The 20077-nt window shown below is 41.2% G+C and overlaps 1 protein-coding gene across 1 annotated transcript in view; it reads left to right on the top strand.

Moving 5' to 3' along the window:
• The window catches only part of JAZF1 (JAZF zinc finger 1), a 400632-nt gene that overhangs the window by 227087 nt on the left and 153468 nt on the right, over positions 1-20077 (top strand). Inside the window, exon 2 of the mRNA XM_082259198.1 lies at positions 5294-5366. Within this exon, the coding sequence (XP_082115324.1) occupies positions 5294-5366 (73 nt within the window). The remainder of the gene's footprint in view (positions 1-5293; positions 5367-20077) is intronic.

The raw sequence follows: 20077 nt of genomic DNA, 5'->3' as shown, positions 1-20077 counted from the left end.
ACTCATTCAGGCTCGGTTCACATATATACAAATCACTAAGTTTTGAACCGCATCTGATTCCCATAACATGTGAACTAAAAGACTGTCAAATCTCAGCGCTCACTCTGTTGAAAATGGTAATTTAGGCGATGGTGCACTCTTTGAGTGGAGGAAACTCCAAAACAGAAAAAAGAAGGGCGCAAACACTTAGTGTATTACCTAAGACACCTTAGAAATGTATTAAAATTGCCAAAAGCATACTCACAAATATAAAGGGATAAAACACATTTCACATACAACTCAAGTAATGAGAATGACACGTCTCTGCGGTTCGAAACTGACGCGTTTCGGGAGACAAGCACCCTTCCTCAGAGCTTTTGGCAATTTCTAATACATTTTTAAGGTGTCTTAGGTAATGCACCGAGCATTTGCGCTCTTCTTTTTTCTGTTTATAACATATGAACTAGACTGGCTTTCACTGGAGCCAGTTCATATATGTGCGGGCCAGTTGCAGTGCGAATTAAAAAGGGTCCTGTGGGTCAAATTTTCACCTGAACCGCTAAATGGAAACCGCACTGGACTCTGCACCAAAACCCGACCTGCATATATGTGAACCCAACCTAACCAGATTAGTAAGTGCAAACAATATGAAGTTTCTGCTTCAACTGTCAGAAACACCAGATTCCGGGGATAGTTTCTGTTCTAAAAGAATGTTCTGTTTTACAATCATTACCCCAAGCAAACACCAGGCCCAGGAAAACAAACCTTGGAAAGTACCCAGCACTTTGGCTATAGCCCTGCTAATACACATTAACAAACTTTTTAAACAAGAATCAATTTTCGTTCAAGGAGCCGAACGAACTGCTCTTGATCTTCGCTAACTCAACATAAATATTTTATGACTTTTCTGCTATAAAGTTTGCCATTACCCAGCAACAACAACATCATTAATTGAAGTGAGGCAAAGCACTATATTTTAAGCCAGCTTTTTTTTTTTTTTTCGACCAAGGGCTCCCTAGACTGCGGCATGGGCGGGGTTAAATCATTCCGGGTCTTTGGCAGTGAACAGATACAGTTTGACAGTCCATTTCAGCCAGTAATATATGTCCTATGGCGCATGGTTGGCAGCATAATAAAACAGACTGGACTTGGGAGGAATATGTATGATTCAGATGACATGGTTTTTCTAGGTAGCAGAATTTAGAGGCTGCAGACTCCCAGCATTGTAATGCAAGCTATGGTTTGATAAAATGCTGAATGAACATTATTTGCAGCTGTCAGAAAACACAAATCACCTAAATAATAGAATTTGTTCGAGTTACTGTGCATTTTATATTTGGTCTTATTGCTTTATGCTGGGATATATATCTCTTTCCATCGTCTGCAAATAGACAAATGGATGATAAATGATGGAATGGACAGTCATATGTAATCAGAATCATAATAGAGAATTAAGAGCATATTTCTATAATATGTCATGGAGTAACAATGTATTGAAATAGGAGCTGCTGAAAAGAAAAGTTGTTAGGAACTTTCATGGAGGGAAAATTGTAATGTATAAACCCTAGAGCAAGGGTAACAAACTCCATTTCTTTGCGGGCCACATCTGCATTACGGTTGCCCTCAAAGGGCCAGTTGTATCTGTAAGACTATATACTGTAAATGTATCTTATTAGTGTTCGACCCATATTGTTTTTTTACCGCTGATACCGATATTTTGGTTATCGGGTATTAGTATCGGCTGATATATGCCGATATTTTCGGACATTACATTTTTTTTTTTTTTTTTTTTAATGTCTACAGGTACTGTGGTGGAGGGATCTGGGGGTTTAAAAGACCCCCAAACCCCTCCTCTGCACTTAAGCATTCAAAACGCCAGGTTTGGCTGTTTTGAATGCTGTACGTTTTTTTAATTCGGCGCTGCCAGTACCCAGAAGTGATGTCATGTCATGACATCACTTCCAGGTACGCGGCGGCGCCAAATTCAAAGAAATGGAGACCCGGGTCAGATGGCGGCAGTGAAGGTAGGATTCCCGGGTCTCCGGTGGAACGGGAGCCCCGGGTGAGCTGCGGAAGGGGGGGGCTGTCCCCTCCCGCTCCTACTCAGCCGCATGGGTTGTCATTACAAGACAGCCGACCATCGGCTATGGACACCGGTAGCAGGGTGATGCCTCTAGCTGCAGGCATCACCCCGGTTCAAGCACTTTCCCTCAAATATCGGCAATATCGGTAAATAAAAAGCCGATTCCAATATATCGGGGAAAGTCCATATCGGCCCTCGATATATCAGCTTTGCCGATAATTGCCTCTGCATTTGATTATAACTGATTTGAGTAATAACTTAGAAGCTGTAAACCCACCTTAATGACTTGTACCTATAGGTAAGCCTATGATAAGGCTTACCTATAGATACTGTAAATATCTCCTAAATTGCACCGTTTAGAAGACATTTACATTGCATGCAGCCGATGACGTGCATGCACTCTGAGGGAACGGCCTGCCGTGCCGTTCCTTCAGAGCCCTGTGCCGTGACCAGCGGCCTGTGCCGTGGTGAGTTGGCGCCACTGCAGGAGCTTCATTTTAAGGTACGTATTTCGTAATGAGCTAGTATGCGATGCCTTTGTCTGAGGTTTAAAACATCTTTAAAGCAGAGTTCCAACCGGTATTAAAAAAAATGTAAAGTCAGCAGCTGTAAATACTGTAGCTGCTGACTGTTCATATATGGACAATTACCTGAACAGGGAATGTCAGCAACCAAAGCCGACCCGTCCATCAGCTCTGGGTGAAGGGAAACAGGAAGTGAAGCCTTGCAGGTTTACAGCCTGTTTCCTACTGCACTTGCGTGAGTGGCGTGAGTCGCGCTGCACTTTCTGAATGGTCCTGCTGTCTACTTGGACCTGTGTGTGTCTCCCAGAAGGCAGTGAGGGGAAGGAGGAGGGGCCATAAATAACGTGGTAACAAACCAATGCATAGTATAGTCATGTATTCCTCATGGCCATTCAGCACCTGTGTTTACTATATATATATTGTATGTGTGTGTGTACTGTATATATACTGTATGTGTGTGTGTGTGTGTGTGTGTGTACTGTATATATACTGTATGTGTGTGTATATATATATATATATATATATATATATACAGTGGTGATTGAAAGTTTGGGCACCCCAGGTAAAAATTTGTATTAACCACTTTACCACCGGAGGATTTTGCTGTCTTCCGTCCAGGCCACTTTTTGCGATTCGGCGCTGTGCGACTTCAACTGACAATTGTGGGGTCGTGCGACGCCGTACTCAAACGAAATTTACGTCCTTTTTTTCCCACAAACAGAGCTTTCTTTTGGTGGTATTTGATCACCTGTGCGATTTTTACGCTATAAACAAAAAAAGAGCGTTTATTTTGAAAAAATAACAATATTTTTAACATTTTTTTTATATGAAATTCCCCCCAAAAAAGATGTAAAAACCACTTTTTTAAAAAATTTTTGGCCAATTTGTTTTATGCTACATATGTTTGGTAAAAAAAATCGCAATAAGCGTATTTTGATTGGTTTGCGCAAAAGTTATTGCGTTTACTAACAAAGGGAAAGATTTCTGTCATTTTTGGTGTTTTTTTTTTTAACGCGTAATGGCGGCGATCTGCGATTTTTTTTGCGGGACTGCGACATTGCGGCGGACAGATCGGACCCTTGACTGACATTTTTGACACTTTTGGGGGTACCAGTGACATTACTGCAGTAATCAGTGCTATATATATGCACTGTTACTGTAAAAATGACACTGGCAGGGAAGGGGTTAATTTTATTGGAGAGGGAGGGGTTAATGTATGCCTGGTGCTTACTGACGTGTAGGGGGGGAGGTGACTGAGTGAGTCATGGACAGATCGGATGTCCAGCTATGCTCAACAGTCCGATCAGTCACTCCCTGTCACTATGGAGATCCGCCCGCTGTGTTTACACACAGCGGGCGGATCTCCAGACTCGATCCCCGACGATCGGGTAAGAGCAGCGGCGATCGCCGCTGCTCCTCCCCTGGCCCGACTCCCGCTGTGAATGAAAACAACGGGAGCGAGCCTCCGGCGGCGCGCAAGCGCCGTCCAGAAGGGGGAGTGTCTGACGACGTAGTACTACGTCGTCAGACGATAACGAGCCACTCTGCCGCAGTAATATTACTGTGAGCAGACGTAAAGTGGTTAATGTGCATAAAGAAGCCAAGGAAAGATGGAAAAATCTCCAAAAGGCATCAAATTACAGATTAGACATTCTTATAATATGTCAACAAAAGTTAGATTTTATTTCCATCATTGACACTTTCAAAATTACAGAAAACAAAAAAAAAAATGGCGTCTGCAAAAGTTTGGTCACCCTGCAGAATTTATAGCATGCACTGCCCCCTTTGCAAGGCTGAGACCCAAAGAACTGAAAGACTTTTGTAAGGAAGAATGGGCACCTCAAGATACCTCAAACAAGAATTGAAAGGCTCTTGGCTGGCTACAAAAAGCGTTTACAAGCTGTGATACTTGGCAAAGGGGGCAGTACAAGATATTAACTCTGCAGGGTGCCCAAACTTTTGCAGACACCATTTTTTTGTTTTCTGTTATTTTGAAAGTGTAAATGATGGAAATAAAATCTAACTTTTGTTGACATATTATAAAAATGTCTAATCCGTAATTTGATGCCTTTTGGAGATGTTTCCATCTTTCCTTGGCTTCTTTATGCACATTAATACAAATTCTTACCTGGGGCCCCCGTCAGCGACAATAGATCCCCCTAACAATAATGGACCACCCACAACAAAATTTCCCCCCTAGCAACAGATCTCCCAGCAGCCAGCATCATAAGTCTCCCTGTCCGCTAACAATAGGCCCCTCCCTCAACAGTAGATCTCTCCCAGCAACAACTGACCCCCAGTAATATAAGACCCACTCCCAGCTACAGTAGGTCCCCCACCAGCAACAATAGACCTGCTGAGCAACGAAAGACCCCCCTGCAAAATAGATCCCCTTCGGCTAGAAAAGATCCCCAAATCAAAAGATTTTTCAGCACACCCCAATACCCCCTGCTATTTCATACAACCAGTGCTGGAGGTGCTGGAACTGCATTCCCCTGCGTTCCTGTTGAAAAAAAGCCCTGATCTGAGCAGAATGTGGAGAATACTACTTCTTTAGAATATTTGTTTTTTTTTCCCTTTTATTGGTTGAACTAGATGGACTTGTGTCTTTTTTCAACCAGACTAACTAAATAACTATGTAAACATCTACTGTATATCATTTATGTGGAATTTAAGTCTTTTGCTTACCGCTGTGTTTTCGTTACAGACACAGACCCACGTGTCTTGGAGAAGCAGGAACTTCAGCAGCCGACATATGTTGCGTTGAGCTACATCAACAGGTACATGTGCATTTCTTTATATTACCAATACTGTGCTGTTTGGGGTTTTTGGACATTAATATATTTTAGCATTTTGAACAACATTACATTAAAGTCAGTGTCATTAAATCAGGACTTCTTGGGATGAGCTGTGAAAGAAAACTGTTTTGGCACTGCATGTAGTCCCCTACAAGCATCTAATAAGGTGGTGACTGATTCTGGAACTGAGCTATGGAAATTGAGGCAGCCGAGCCACAAAATACGACAGTGCAGCCAGATTTACGATGCCATGAAAACAGCTTTGTTACTTTATTAAAATGTTTGGTCATATTATGGTTTTTAGCAGCTAGAGTCAAAGAAACAATATTAAGTAATTTCAATCATATTTGCTCAAAGCATACTTTTGGGACACTAGGGGCAAGTACTGACCCCAGTCATATTACTCACATTTATGAGGTGAATATTTCAGAGAAGGATTATGATTACAGTGCTGTGGCTTTTCTTCTGCTTACCAACCTGGTTATAACTTGTACGTTTCCCAAACTTCCTTCAAGAACCATAGTGGTCAATACATGTATGTTGGTTCTCGTGTGTGAAAATGCTGAGCCATAGATGATAGGATGCAGTCATTGTTCAGCCAAAGAGTTTCCATCTGGCTACTTTGTGATTTGAACCAAAGTTTGTCAAGCCGGCAAGTCCACCAAAAGCTCGAATTCAGCAGGAATCAGCCAAAATTCAAGCCATGTATGCCAAGCTCAACAAAACAGGAATGCAAATTAATACATGTGCCCCATCTGTTATGAAGACATGGGCTCTTTTTCTCTGAGGTAATAATTTAATTCACATTGCACTGGACAATTATGCGGTATAGGACTTTAAACCCAAGCTCCATTCTCAGCCAAAAACATGTTGGCCAACAATCATCTGAAGTACAAACCCGATTTTCCAAAAAAAAAATGTTGACACTGTACAAATTGTGAATAAAAACGGAATGCAATGATGTGGAAGTTTCAAATTTCAATATTTTATTCAGAATACAACATGACATATCAAATGTTTAAACTGAGAAAATGTATCATTTTAAGGGAAAAATAAGTTGATTTTAAATTTCATGGCATCAACACATCTCAAAAAAGTTGGGACAAGGCCATGTTTACCACTGTGTGGCATCCCCTCTTTTTTTTATGACAGTCTGCAAACGTCTGGGAACTGAGGAGACAAGTAGCTTAAGTTTAGGAATAGGAATGTTGTCCCATTCTTGTCTAATACAGGCTTCTAGTTGCTCAACTGTCTTAGGTCTTCTTTGTCGCATCTTCCTCTTTATGATGTGCCAAATGTTTTCTATGGGTGAAAGATCTGGACTGCAGGCTGGCGATTTCAGTACCCGGATCCTTCTTCTACGCAGCCATGATGTTGTAATTGATGCAGTACGTGGTCTGGCATTGTCATGTTGGAAAATGCAAGGTCTTCCCTGAAAGAGACGACGTCTGGATGGGAGCATATGTTGTTCTAGAACTTGGATAAACCCTTCAGCATTAATGGTGCCTTTCCAGATGTGTAAGCTGCTCATGCCACACGTACTCATGCAACCCCATAACATCAGAGATGCAGGCTTCTGAACTGAGCGCTAATAACAACTTGGGTTGTCGTTGTGTTCTTTAGTCCGGATGACATGGCATCCCAGTTTTCCAAAAAGAACTTCAAATTTTGAATTGTGTGACCTCAGAACAGTTTTCCACTTTGCCACAGTCCATCTTAAATGAGCCTTGGCCCAGAGAAAACGCCTGCGCTTCTGGATCATGTTTAGATATGGCTTCTTTTTTTGGCCTATAGAGTTTTAGCCGACAATGGCGAATGGCACGGTGGATTGTGTTCACCGACAATGTTTTCTGGAAGTATTCCTGAGCCCATGTTGTGATTTCCATTACAGTGGCATTCCTGTATGTGATGCAGTGCCGTCTAAGAGCCCGAAGTTCATGGCCATCCAGTATGGTTTTCCGGCCTTGATCCTTACGCACAGAGATTGTTCCAGATTCTCAGAATCTTTGGATGATATTATGCACTATAGATGATGATAACTTCAAACTCTTTGCAATTTTTCTCTGAAAAACTCCTTTCTGATATTGCTCCACTATTTTTTGCCGCAGCATTGGGGGGAATTGGTGATCCTCTGCCCATCTTGAATTCTGAGAGAAACTGCCACTCTGAGAGGCTCTTTTTATACCCAATCATATTGCCAATTGACCTAATAAGTTGCAAATTGGTCCTCCAGCTGTTCTCTATATGAACATTCAACTTTCCGGCCTCTTATTGCTACCTGTCCCAACTTTTTTGGAATGCGTAGCTCTCATGAAATCCAAAATGAGCCAATATTTGGCATGACATTTCAAAATGTCTCACTTTTAACATTTGATATGTTATCTATATTACATTGTGAATAAAATATAAGGTTATGAGATTTGTAAATTAGTCCATTCCTTTTTTACTCACAATTTGTTCAGTGTCCCAACTTTTTTGGAATTGGGTTTGTACATTTTATGATCAGCCCCACCCTAAAGCGGAACTACACTGTATCTGAGCACCACAAAATAAAAATGCTATTTAATTCTTTTTATTTTAATTTTTAATATTCAAAGCAAACTCACACATCCGTCCACGTCTCCATGCTTCCCCTCCTGATGACTCCTGGGATGTATGACATTGTTTGCCTAGGCCTGGAAACCAGGAGGTAACTGAAGAAATGTAAAAATAAAAGTAAATATAATATACTTTCCAATCTATTTACTGATGCTAGCAGCATAATGAGTAAAAATAGTCAATATTAAATGGGAGATTGAAGTTTCGCTCTAAAATGATCTTTGGTTGAACTGCCCAACTCGTAGTAATAGGTAACACCAACCTTTTCCACCAATCAACATTTCAGGATCCCATTAGATTCAAGTCCTGCAAGAGACTGTATCCCTAGACCTCACTTCTAATTTTAAATGCTTCTAGTTGTATCTACTTCCAAGAGCAGCTTGGTAATCAGACACTCCCAGAAAAGGAGAGGGTTATGGTATCTTTTTTTTTTAAAACACATTTAAGCATACATGTTCCATAAATACTCGCAAAAGAATGTAAAGTTGTAATGTACAAAAACAAATTGTCCAACTTTATAGAGCCATGTACAGATGTCAGCTCACTGATGAGAACATACAACTCCACCTAATGGCTAAAAACAGAAATGACAGTACCAATAGAGCACCACTATTGCACATTCCAAAGTCAGATGGGTTATGGTCACAGTTTAAATCAGTGAAGAGGTTACTGTGATTGACTACAGGAATCCTTAGCCAATGGTGATATTTGCAGGACTAAAAATCTTACTAAAATGTCTTTATAAGCTTAGGCTTTAGGTCCCCGGATGTGTATGCAAGAGATAATTGTAATACATACAACCCTCTTGTTCCAGAACCAACACACGCTCACTAATAGATTGTCTTTGTCTGCAAATCCATTTTGTGTTTTAGAAAATGATCCTGTTTTGCTTGATCTAGCGACACTGCAGAAGTGCTGAAAGCACTTTGCACAATGCCGACGCAAACACCATCTTAAATTTCCAGCTTATGCCAGGCTCAAAAAAGAGAGTAGATAAAATGCCATTTTCACCATGTTGAAAATGTCTTAACATTTTCAGCCTCATTGCTATGGAAACCTTTTTTATTCTGAAGAGTTTAGTGCTATGGTGGAAGTTTTAGTCCTTCAATAGGAGCTGGTTCAGATTTCTTTGACGTGATGCAGAGACTGATGGATCAAAGCCACACATCTCTCATCAGATAATAATTCCTTCTTCTTCCCATTTTTATGTTGTGGTGACTACGCTGATCATGTGTTTTTATTCATGAGCTAAAACCTCTACATTGTGCTATCTGAGCTCTTTCTACAAAAAGAAACAAGAAAACTTTAGATATCAATTCAAACAAGATGTGCACAAATGGCTCCTGGGTCAGGGAAAAGGGAAACGTGTTGTGTTGCACAATGATTTATGTATTTGACTTCATTTTCTATCCTTTTATCAGATATTAGGTTCACCAGAGTGTAACTTTCTTGAACTTGATAAAAACACTTCCATCTTATTTATATCTCAGTAGTAAAGATCAAAAAAGTGATCCATGGGGAACAAAGGAGTATATGTTACAAAGTATGCCCCTTCTTAATAGAAAAATGACCAGTGTTATCTGACAGAGACCACACATTACCGAGCTATATTTTATTTCCTGTACATCTTGATACAAGATATTAAATCATACTCAACATATATGTATTGTATACATACTCCGTGGCCACTTATTAGGTACACCTGCTAGTAAATAAACAGTGGTGAACATGGCTAGCCCCAATACATGGGTACCTTGTGACCTGTAAATGATGCTCAGTTGAGATTAGGGATGCAGGAAAACATTCCTTACACCGTTATATCAGCACCGACTATTTACAGAATCAATTTATGGATTCATCTTGCGTCTATAAAATGTTTACTTTAGTTCTGTTGCAGCAGAATTGTTAGATGAATCTGGCCAGTTAAATTTGTTCCAGTCTTCAGACATCCAGTGTTGGCGATCCTTTGCCCATTATAGCCTAATTTCCCCCTTTTTAGATGATAGGTGTGGTATGCTGCTGTTTTGCCCATTAAAGGTTTGCTATTCTTCCTGTCGAAAGATGCCTTTATGCACACATCTGTTGTAAAGATGGGTAATTGTGCACTAAATGTCACCTTGAACTGGCCCAGAGAATATTTTAGATATATACATAAACTTAAGAAGAAGGTAAAGGGTTAATATTAGCAAACCTGCTTAGAGAGTCACAATTTTCTTTTTTAAACTGCGTAAATTAGTAAAATCACTTTCTAGCAAACCACCATCATTTACTAAAAAGTTGAAATGCAGTATGTCTATTTCTCTGTAGAACAGATCAACATTCCAGGGTATATACCCGGCCATAGACAGTTAGAAATTTGAACCATGTATGGATAGGCTTAATGTACTTAAAGCGGAGTTCCGCCCCCCCCCTCCAAAAATTAAAAGTCAGCAGCTCTATATACTGTAGCTGCTGACTTTTAATATTAGGACACTTACCTGTCCTGGAAATCCGGCGATGGCTACCGCCACCATTGCCGGTAAGGGAACCCGACAGTGAAGCCTTGAAGGCCAGTAACTGCTGGGTTCCATTACTGGCCTGGAAGCAGAGGGAGGAGGAGGGGACCAAACTTCAGACGTACCTCGCCGCGGCGAGGTCCGATGGAAGTGGGAACAGGTTAACTGTCAAAAACGGGTACCCCCTCCCCCTCAGGTGGTACCAAATGTGGCACCAGAGGGGGGAAGGAGACAGATAACTGGAAATTCCACTTTTGAGTGGAACTCCGCTTTAGGCCCCTTTCACACATATGAACCGTTCATTTCATCATTTCAGTCACGTCAAAATGGAGAAAGTATTCATCAGGTTTTCATCCATTTTTCGTCCAATCCATTTTTTTTACGGAAGAAAAATAGGGCTTTCATCCATTCAAAAAAAACAGATATTGACAGAAGCAGATGAAAATGGATGTAAATGAATGATCATCCGTTGTCATGCATTTTTCCATAGGAATGCATTGATGTCCGTTTTTCATCTGTCAACGGATGGATGAAAAACGGACAAACGGTTCGTATGTGTGAAAGGGGCCTTAAGTTGATTGAGTTGGTGGTTTGTCTGATTTTACATGCAAATATTGCTAGCCGGTATTATAGCCACTAGCAATAATCACTGTGTTCTCCTGGCGGGCCCCCCGCCCCTCCCTTTGGGAGAACACAATGGCTCTGCAGGAGGGATTCCCCCATCAACATTAACTGTGTTGATGGGGGGAATCAAGAGATTTTCTTTCCTGCACCCCTTGGTTGCAGGAAAGAAAATCACTCTGTCTATGGGCGGCTTTAGATAAACCACATTTTCTGGTAGTTGCCAGACATGCCACATGGCTAGTCTGTGCCTTACACACACTGAAAGCTATTTACATTGATGCCAGGCAGTTTATCAGTATACACCCTGTAACTTACGCCAGCCATAGATGGTTTGATTTTCTTTCCTGCAACCATGAGTTGCAAAACACATTGAGTATTGCTAGTGGGTAAAGCTGCTGGCAACAATCACATTAAAAATCTGACATGCGCGTTGTACCCAAGTTGATCGATTGATCAGCTTGGGTACATTCAGCCTGCCCATGGATGGTTCAAATCTTGGCCAGTCCCTGCTGAGCCAGCCAGGATTTGAAACGTCTATGGCCAGCTTTATACTACAGTAATAAATGTATTTAAGAATTATATATCTATACAGTAGTATGTGGGCACTTGCATTACTAGCATGTATTTGAACTTGTTTTTGCTTCAAAATGCCTCACTTAATTTCTCTCTGATGCTTCAAAATGAGCACTCTATATGATTTCTATCCTTTCTGCAATGCATAGGCATGTTCTACAGGTAAATGGTAGGATTCCTAAGTTTTATGTACTGTTAAGTATATTTTATTAACTTTATAGTTCATATAGTAATATTTATATTAAGGCTAGTTTTGTTCTAAGTACTTAACTTTTCCTGTTTTTCCATAGTACTACATCAGCTTAGGAACAATGAACACAGCCTCATTGATGGTTAAGTGCTTAGTAACTGGCAAATTTGTGATAACTGAAGGGATTATGGGTAGATATACGAGACACTGCATTTCCTGCAAGTTTATTAAGCTGACATCCATCTATTGAACTTAGTTTGCTTTGGAGGAGCCCCAGTTTAAAAACGAACTTTGAAAGTTGAATTATTTGTTACCCGAAGGCTAACTCAGAACACTGTTTCAGCTCAAGAAATGGTACATATAAATTTGATGGTAAAGTAATATCTCTCCATTTTAATATATAATATTTTAAGCCAACACAAATGCCACGGCAATATTAAAAGAAAACAAAGAGAAAGGGGTAGATAAATATTCAAGCACATTAGCTGTTAACATAAAGAAAATGGCAAACCCCAGCCACTGGCTTTATGAAAGCTTTAATGACTATATGTAAAAATTGTAAAGTGCCTCTAATTAGGTTTATGGGAATGTCATAGCAAGTTATACAGATGACGGGGACATTTATCATCCCTTAGTTTTAATAAGATGTAAAATCCAGTACATATAAAAGCATGTGGAGTGGAAGAGCAAATCTTTGAAACTGACTGGAATAACAGGTACCTGACCACGGGAGTAGGAGCAAATGTGGCAGTCAATTCAATGTATTTACAGAAAAACATGTAAGGGCTCATGCACACAGGACATTTAAAAACGCCAGCGCTGCTGTCAGGAAAAAGCGTTTTTACAGTAAACACGCTCTCAATAATGTAAAAACGCCAAACGCGGCTAAAAGCTTGTAACAGCGTTTAGAAGCGTTTTTGGCGTTTTGCGTTTTTACAACCTTTTTTCTTTTACTGCCCCTAAACTTCTTATGCCTCCAAACTCCTCTGAAAGTTTATCTGTGCATAGACACATAGGCTAACATGGAGGAGAGTTCAGAGGCAGTAAAAAAAAAAATGCCAGTCGCTGCTAAAAGCAACTGCAAAAACATCCAGTGTGCATGAGCCCTAAAAAGATGTAAAGAAAACAAAATGTTCTCCTTATGTACACAAGCTCCACTTTATGCTTTGTAGTGCTACATGCAAGGGTTGATTAGTTTGATGGCTGGGAAGGAATACAATATTAGTGGGGGGTAGGGTAGTTAGGGAGGGGCTTGCTGTTAGAAAGGGGTGTGCTGCTCAATGAGAGATGCAGTATGCAGGGGAGGGGGCAGGTTAAAGTGGCCAGGGACAAATGTATGGTAGAAGAAGTGTCCAAAAAGGTCTGCAGTGTGAGCAGGGGTGAGATGAACAAGGAAGGTAGAGCTGCGAGCAGGGGTGCACCTGCATTTTCTTTGCCCATCCAGACCTTTGATCTGCCTGACAGATACAGGGACTGACAATTCCCCCACTCTATACTCTTTGCATACCTCTGTTCAGTGTGGCGCTTTCCTTTCCCAGTTTTCCCTCGCTGTTCTCTGCACTGGTCAAGTGACAAGTTACATGAGCCAATATGGCAGGGTTTGGTCATGACCGACCCTGCCCGGCTGCCAGCTCCTGACCCAGCTGTGGTGTTTCTCAGACCTCAGATCATAGCAGCGATGTTAATGAAGGGCCAAGGGAAGTCCTAGATTCCTTCTCAACTCTTAGGTGTCATCTAACACAGCTCAAGGGAGACCTAGGGGGACTTTCCTCACTCTGCTGGGTGCCACTGTATTGAATGTGAATTTTACAGAGGTGGAGAGGGGTACATTTTTGTACTGGAAGGGGGTACTTTTGCTTGTGGGAAGGAGGGGGATGTGTGCTAGTTATTCCCGACATCTGCATTTTGTGTTGCTTACTCCTGACCACTAACCTCTGTTTTATGTACCACTGACTTCTGAATTCTTACTTTTTCCTGACCCCTACACTCTGCCTTACATACTACTAAACCCTGAACTGTTTGTTACTTCTGACCCCTGCACTCTGCTTTACTTTGTACTGACCCCAGAACTCTGCAATACTTACTACTTACCCTACTCTCTGTTTTGCATACTACTGACACCTGCTACCTGTTACTTACTCCTACCCTCTGTGTTACTCCTGACCCCTTTACTCTGCATTACTGCTGACCTCTGTATTGTACATTACTGACTACTGCACTCTGTGTTACTCACTCATGAGCTCTGATTTCTGCATGACATCTTACTGACCTCTACAGTCTGGGTTAGTTACTCCTAATCCCTATTCTCTGCATTATTCACTAATGACCAGTGTATTACATACTACTGACCCCTGCATGTTTTGTTACTCCTGTTTCCTGCACTCTGCAGTACTGTCTCCTGACCCCTGCACTTTGTGTCACTTACTGCTGACCTCTGCACTCTGCATTTTTACTAAGGACTTCTGTACTCTGTTACTTCTGATGTTTGAATTCTGCTTTAGATATTATATACCACTGAAATTTACAGTACTGTCTCCTACTCTCTGTGTTACTTACTGCTGACCTCCAAATTATTACTAATTTACTCTGCATTAGCTGCTTCTAACCTCTGAGTTCTTTGTTACTTCTGTTCTCTGCTCTCTGCTTCACAAACTACTAACCTCTGAACTCTGGGTTACATACTACTGACCCCGGCACTTCTGCATTACTCCTGATCCCTGTATTCTGCATTACATACTGCAGACCTTTAAACTTTGAGTTAAATACTACTGACCTCTGAACTCTGTGTTATCTACACCTGACCTTTGATTTTTGCATTACATACTATTGACCACTGCACTCTTAAGTACTTTCCCCTGACCTCTTCACTCTGTGTTACTTACTGCTGAACTATGTACTCTGCGTTAGCTGCTCCTGACCTCTGGATTCTGTGTTACTTAGTGCTGACCTCAGCAGTCTGTGTTACTTACTCCTGAGCCCTGCACTCTGCATTACAGAACATACTGCTAACCTCTGACCTCTGTTACATACTACAGACCCTTGCACTCTGCGTTACTTTTGATCCCTGCGTTCTGCATCACATACTGTATACCTCTAAACTCTGGGTACATACTACTGACGTCTGAACTTTGTTACTATTGACCCCTGTACCCTGTGTTACCTACACCTGATGTTTGAATCCTGCCTTACATATGATTGACCACTGGTACTCTGTAATACTTTCACCTGACCCCTGCACTCTGTGTTACTTGATGCTGACCTGTGCACTCTGCATTAGGTGCTCCTGACCTCTAAATTCTGCAATACTTACTACTGACCTTTGCAGTCTGTGTTACTTACTTCTGATCCTTGCACTCTGTTACTTACTACTGACCCCTGAAGTCTTCAAACCTTCCTTATTTTTTAATGGGACCCTGCTAGGTTTCCTTAAAAAAAAAAAAAAACCTGCTGCACCCTGGTGATCTTTGATCTCTTCCGTGTTGTTCAGGTAGATCTCCACTTCTCCAGGGTTGCCTACCCCTGCAATAAGGGATGTCAGGGACAGAAGACCTATTTTCCAGCTCTGCGTTGCGTTGATCAGAGGTCTGCATGGAGCTAGGAAGACTGGTGAGCAGTTTGTGATTGTAGGAATGTGGCCATAAAATATACAACCTACACTGGAAACCCTGGACATTCTGTATTTCTTGTGTAGGCTGTGTGTTTCTGATCACTATCTATAAAGAGACCATATCATCTCATTCGGACATTGCTGTCTGTATTTGAAACCATAAAGAGCGGCAGTAAGTTTTTACATTTAGTGTGTTATACTTACCTTCCAACAAGTCAGAGAATTAAAGTTTAACTAAATGCAAAACTTTTTTTTCAGTTTTTGATACAGTAAATAGAGATTAGAACCCCTATCAGTTTTTATTGCTGTCTGTGCCCCTGTTAAGGAGATTCACCCTCTCTATTTGTACTGTTTACCATTATCATTTAAAGTGAAAGTAAGAGAAAATCCCACATTTTGAGTTGACCCCAGAAAAGTAATAGAGGGAAATCTTCCAATGGGAAGTGATCTGGAAGTCCCCAAGGAATTCCCTTAATTTGCAGGGATTTCCTCTCACTTCCTGTTTGGCTATGGGACAGGTAAATCTCCCCAATAGGACACAGATGGCAGAAAAAAATCTGACAGGGGTTATAACCCTCCCTTTCTCTATCCAAAATAAAAAAAAAAGTTTTGCTTATAATTTCACTTTAATATTCACATTTACTGTGTAGAAAGGAGTTCACCATCTGAGCATACAGCTACACTCATATAAACACTATCCTGGTATTTTTTTGCTGCTCCTTTAAAGTAAGATAAATTCCAGGTATGAAAATAATCTTTTTTTCGCTTGGTTGAAGCATGCATCCTGTACTTTTCATTTTTTCACCTTTACAAATAAGGCAGCTATGGTACTGAAAAAATAATTGTACCAACTAAGCAAAGTGGAAGATTGTTTTCCTATATACAGTTCCATATAAATTCATTAGAAGAGATGCTTATTACTTCTTACGGGCCCATATTTTGGATTTATGCTTCCTTGGCAGTCTGTCTTCAGTGTGCACATTCTCTTTAAAAGGCACATAAAAATATTTAAACACTGCAGTGCCTCTTGTAATATTTTAGTATTTCAATAAATTGTGTGGTACTAAAGTGTAAAACAAGCCTAGGGTTTTGTAACCCCGTTCCGCTGGAGCCATATAATCTTTACATAGGCAGGGTTTGTAAAGATCAGTTGTCTGAAAAGAAAATAGAAGTTCTTTACACATGGAGAATTTAGAAGGAAAATACACAGCTACTGCAACATTGCATTAACATAGATAAGTTCTGGTCATTTTAGGAAGCACTTTATATGAACATAACAGTTGTAAGAATATTATGGTAGGCATTCAGTGAAAACAGTACAGTTTATACGGACATCCACTGTTTCAATTCCCGTAAATCCCTTTGGGTTCTCTGGGTACCAGCCCTGGGAGCCTCTCCTTGCACCCTGTAAGGCAGTACAACAGACAGATAGGGCAGATACCAATGATGTCACCTTCTTCGAACAAACTTTATTCATGTGGACAAAACATCCCGTAAGCTCCTTCCTAGGAACCACCCCTCTAACGGGTTTCACCCTCCTAGGCTTAATAGTATTTAAACGCTTAGGCCTCATTCACATGGCCACAAAAAACGCATTTACAACCGTTTTTAATTTACGGATCTGAAAGCAGCTGCGTTGTTTTCAATGGAGACAGAGTCACACAGGAATGTAAACATGCACTGCATGTATACCATTGAAAAAAAAAAAAAAACATGAAAATTTAACGCATTAAAAAACAGATCTATTTACTGATTATTTACGCAGGAACTTTAGTTTCTTGCTTAATGATCAAAAACATATTTATGGCGGTGTTACAGCCATGTAAATTAGGCCTTAAAGTGGAACTAAAAGCACCATACTTAACTCCGCTTTAAGAGTTTGGTTCCCTTGCCAACTTCTCGGGTGCTGGTCTTCGGGCATCTCTATTGGCTGGAGAAAAAGATAACACCAAGTGGTGTATCCCCCGTGCCTAATGGTATGAGTGAGTAAATATATATAATAAATAGTAATAAATAATAAGCAGTTATAGGAAATGTGGTAGTATGCCTTAAGACTATTATTTGACTTCTCTATTGGCTGGCCTGAGATGACCTAACTCCTGTGAATGTGCAGTAGCCAGTCAACCCGGCACACAGGGGGCATGTTGGCGATGTAAGCTTGTGCAGCTCAATGTACATGCCCTGGAGGACTGCGAGCACTCTTCTGCGTTAATAGTTGTAAAATTACTTCAGTTCTGCTTTAACCACTTTACCACTAGAGCATTTTGCTGTCTTACGTCTGGGCCACTTTTTGCGATTTGGCGCTGTGCGACTTTAACTGACAATTGCGCGGTCGTGCGACGCCATACCCAAACAAAATTTACGTCCTTTTTTTCCCACAAACAGAGCTTTCTTTTGGTGGTATTTGATCACCTGTGCGATTTTTACTTTTTGCGCTATAAACAAAAAAATTGCGTAAATTTTGAAAAAATAACAATATTTTTCAAATTTTTTTATTTGAAATTCCCCCCCCAAAAAATGTAAAAATCAAAATTTTTTTTAAATTTTTGGCCAATTTGTTTTCTGCTACCTATGTTTGGTAAAAAAAATTCACAATAAGCTTATTTTGATTGGTTTGCGTTTACTAACAAAGGGAAAGATTTCTGTAATTTTTGGTGTTTTTTTTTTTAACGCGTAATGGCGGCGATCTGCGTTTTTTTTTGCGGGACTGCGACATTGCGGCGGACAGATCGGACCCTTGACTGACATTTTTGACACTTTTGGGGGTACCAGTGACATTACTGCAGTAATCAGTGCTATATATATGCACTGTTACTGTAAAAATGACACTGGCAGGGAAGGGGTTAATTTTATTGGAGAGGGAGGGGTTAATGTATGCCTGGTGCTTACTGACGTGTGGGGGGGGAGGTGACTGTGTGAGCCAGGGACAGATCGGAATGTTCAGCTATGCTGAACACTCCGATCTGTCACTCCCTGTCACTTGGGAGATCCGCCCGCTTGTGTTTACACAGGCGGGCGGATCTCCACACTAGATCCCCGACGATCGGGGCAGAGCAGCGGCGATCGCCGCTGCTCCTCCCCTGTCCCGACTCCCGCTGTGACTGAATACAGCGGGAGCGAGCCTCTGGCGGCGCGCAGCGCCGCCCACAAGGGGGAGTGTCTGACGACGTAGGTCTACGTCGTCAGACGATAACGAGCCACTTTGCCGCAGTAGTACTACGGTACTCAGTGGCAAAGTGGTTAAGCCTGGGAGAGTGAAATGCATTAGCAAGGGGTGATTCTTTGGCTGGAAATGGTAGGATATTTTGTCTGTTCTGCATAAATAAAGTTTGATTTGAAGAAGGAGATGTCATTGGTGTGCTCTCTATCTGTCTGTTATACAGTGAGGACTGTTCAAGGTCTAATGCGGACACAAGTGTAATAGCATACTTAGTAGTCCATACAGGACATATATCTTTTGGATAATTCACTGGGCTTAGAGAGACCCTATCAAGTCTTTAAAAAATGAATATGGCAATTCCCTACAATGGAAGAGGTAGTACACTCAACTCCTCAGCCATCTGTGCCCCCTACCTTTACACTGTTTTAGTGCTGCATCTTCTGTTAATCTATTTAGCATTTGACACTTCTGGAAGCGATGGATGCCTGTGTCCATTGCAGCATGGTGTAGTTCCCTCCTCCAACCCCTTTAGCCGTGGCCAAAGGTTTTGAGAATGACACAAATATGAATTTTCACAAAGTCTGCTGCCTCTGTTTTTATGATGGCAATTTGCATATACTCCAGAATGTTATGAAGAGTTATCAGATGAATTGCAGTTATTTTCAAAGCCCTTCTTGGCCATGAAAATGAACTTAATACCATAAAAAAAAACATTTCCACTGCATTTGTAATGAAGGATTCAGGGCGCCCAACAGAGTCCAGCAAGCTCCAGACCCGTCTCCTACAGTTGATACAGCTGCAGGATTGGGGCACCACCAGTGCAGAGCTTGCTCAGGAATAGCAGCAGGCAGGTGTGAGTGCATCTGCATGCACAGTGAGGAAAAGACTTTGGAGGATGGCCTGGTGTTAAGAAGGGCAGTAAAGAAGCCACTTCTCTCAAGGAAAAACATCAGGGACAGACTGATATTCTGCAGAAGGTACAGGGATTGGACTGCTGAGGACTGGTGTAAAGTCATTTTTTCTGATAAATCCCCTTTCCTATTGTTTGGGGCATCTTGAGAAAACCTTGCCTGGAGAAGAAAAGGTGAACGTTGCCATCAGTCCTGTGTCATGCCACCAGTAATACAGCCTGAAACTATTCATGTCTGGGGTTGCTTCTCGGCCAAGGAAGTGGGCTCACTCACAAACAATTTTACTAAAGAACACAGCCATGAATAAAGAATGATACAAAAACTTCCTCTGAGAACAACTTCTCCCAACCATCAGGAAGTTTGGTGCCGAACAATGCCTTTTTCCAGCACGATGGAGCACCTTGCCATTAGGCAAAAGTGATAACAAAGTGGCTTGGGGAGCAAAACATAAAAGTTTTTGGGTCCATGGCCAGGAAACTCCCCAGACCTTAATCCCATTGAGAACTTGTGGTCAATCCTCAAGAGGCAGGTGAAA

The sequence above is a fragment of the Pelophylax lessonae genome, assembly GCF_965119305.1.
Source record: "Pelophylax lessonae genome assembly, chromosome: 5".
NCBI lineage: Eukaryota > Metazoa > Chordata > Amphibia > Anura > Ranidae > Pelophylax > Pelophylax lessonae.
Note: the sequence above shows the minus strand (reverse complement) of the source record. Positions and strands in the feature narration are given on the sequence as shown.